General features: G+C 47.1%; 1 protein-coding gene across 2 annotated transcripts; it reads right to left on the minus strand.

The window, feature by feature from the left end:
- Window positions 1-918: 918 nt before the first annotated feature.
- On the minus strand, window positions 919-2,224 carry LOC130344344 (E3 SUMO-protein ligase ZBED1-like). 2 transcript variants are annotated; one of them, XM_056554429.1, is made up of 2 exons: window positions 1,693-2,224; window positions 919-1,597 (listed from the first exon to the last, which is right to left on the minus strand). In XM_056554429.1, exons 1-2 carry the CDS (start codon window positions 2,159-2,161, stop codon window positions 1,506-1,508), a joined length of 561 nt encoding a protein of 186 aa, XP_056410404.1. In that variant the 5' UTR covers window positions 2,162-2,224; the 3' UTR covers window positions 919-1,505. The 2 variants fall into 2 exon arrangements, with proteins under 2 accessions (XP_056410404.1, XP_056410403.1); XM_056554428.1 differs by having other exon boundaries at window positions 919-1,600.

Genomic DNA, 2,224 nt, shown 5'->3' on the forward strand with positions numbered 1-2,224 from the left:
TCCCCGGAGCGCTCACGGCGTCTCTCTCCCTGCAGCGCCCCGGTCAGACCCGCTGACCGGGAGCGCTGCACTGACATTGCCGGCGGGGATGCGATTCGCACAGCGGGACGCGCCCGCTCGCGAATCGCATCCCAAGTCACTTACCCGTCCCGGTCCCTGGCTGTCATGTGCTGGCGCGCGCGGCTCCGCTCTCTAGGGCACGCGCGCGCCAGCTCTCTGAGACTTAAAGGGCCAGTGCACCAATGATTGGTGCCTGGCCCAATTAGCTTAATTGGCTTCCACCTGCTCCCTGGCTATATCACATCACTTCCCCTGCACTCCCTTGCCGGATCTTGTTGCCTTGTGCCAGTGAAAGCGTTTAGTGTTGTCCAAAGCCTGTGTTACCTGAACTCCTGCTATCCATCTTGACTACGAACCTTGCCGCCTGCCCCGACCTTCTGCTACGTCTGACCTTGCCTCTGCCTAGTCCTTCTGTCCCACGCCTTCTCAGCAGTCAGCGAGGTTGAGCCGTTGCTAGTGGATACGACCTGGTTGCTACTGCCGCAGCAAGACCATCCCGCTTTGCGGCGGGCTCTGGTGAACACCAGTAGCCTCTTAGAACCGGTCCACCGACACGGTCCACGCCAATCCCTCGCTGACACAGTGGATCCACAACCTGTAAGCCGAATCGTGACAGATTGGTTGCTGGGGGAAAATTTCTCTATTTTTTCTGTCACACAGTTTGATAAATCTGGGCCATTATGCGCAATATTCTAATCCTATGTGAGGAGGATACTCTGCTATTCCAGGACTTTTTTTTATACTGCACAGATGTTTAGCTGTTGCACTTTTAAGTGTAGATATTTACTTAATAGTTATTAATAACAGTAACACAACAATTATAAACTCTACACTTAAAAGGTCAACAGGCACAGCAAAACATCTGTGCAGTATAAAACAAAGGCCAACGCCTGGAATAGTAGAGTATCCTCCTCAAAAAGGTAGAGTACACTACAAAGTGTTTTGTCTGCATCCCTGGTGCAAGTGTTTCTGCAGAATATGTACATCTGTAGTAGACGTAGTAAGACAAGTTAGACAACTATTATAAAACCCTACACTGTTAAAAGTGCAACGTCAGCAAAACATGTTTGCAGTATAACAAACGCCAACGCCTGGAATAGCTCCTATGACATGACTATGACTAAAAGGATGGAACATGTGAGCTACTGAGCTTATTTTTTCTTCATCTTAAGATTCTTGTTGAGGAACACAGGCTGATCTACATGCCCAGCTTTAAGGACACTTCTTTGTGCAGACACAATGTCTCCTGCAGTGGAGAAAACTTGTTCTGCAGAGACACTTGTACCAGGGATGCAGAGGAAACACTTTGCTACTCTACCTATGTGAGGATACTCTGCAATGTGCTTCCTCCACCAGTCAAGAGGGTCATCATTGAGAGGCAAGGGGGTTTCATCTCTAAACATTCTAACTTCAGTTGCTGCAACATCAAAGTTTGTCCAAGCAGCTCAGCCAATGCACATGATGCTCTGGGTTTCTTCATGGGTGGCTGGATGTTGGTTGCTGGTTGATTGTCTTCCTTGTCCTTCTCTTCTTCTTGCTGCTGAAAAACAAAAACAAGCAGTAATCAAATTGAAACTTAAGATATAAATAACATAATGTCAAACTCAATATTGCTTTGATGCTTTCACTCACCTACCATAGTAGAAGTAGTAGTTAGCTTTTGTATCTCAACCTCCACAGCTTCAGTCAGTCGTGCGTAGATGTCATCAGCCTCATCAGCAGGGAGGAAGGGTAGATTCTTGAACCGAGGGTCAACAGCTGATGCCATGTACAGGGTCTCCTTTTCATTTGCATATCTTTTTTTTAAATCTTGTGCTATTGCTTCCTTAATATCCTTGACTGTATCTGAATCATCAGGACTTCGTTCAGTGCCCATGACGAGCTTGGCATGAAGTGGTGCAATCAGTGACAGTGTTGGCATGCTCTCCTCTGACATCACTAATGTGGCATCTTTCATAGGCTTCAGAGCTTTCAGGACCTCTTCTGCACATGTGATGTCTGACTCAGTCAATGTGAAGATATCCTTTTCATTTTTCCTGACCTCATTGGAAAGAAGTGCTGCACATATTGCTGGTTGCTGTTCTAAAAACCTCTCAGTCATGTCATAGGAGCTATTCCAGCATGTAACGACATCTGTAATCAGCCTGTGCTTTGGTAGCTGGAG

The sequence above is a fragment of the Hyla sarda genome, unplaced genomic scaffold (genome assembly GCF_029499605.1).
Source record: "Hyla sarda isolate aHylSar1 unplaced genomic scaffold, aHylSar1.hap1 scaffold_717, whole genome shotgun sequence".
NCBI lineage: Eukaryota > Metazoa > Chordata > Amphibia > Anura > Hylidae > Hyla > Hyla sarda.

Bases quoted from the DNA above. Each gene is read 5' to 3' on its own strand.
- LOC130344344 (XM_056554428.1), bottom strand. From the start codon at position 2,161: ATGACTGAGAGGTTTTTAGAACAGCAACCAGCAATATGTGCAGCACTT. The intron at 1,601-1,692 runs GTGAGTGAAAGC...TTTGTTTTTCAG, and splicing joins TACTACTTCTACTATGGTAG to CAGCAAGAAGAAGAGAAGGA.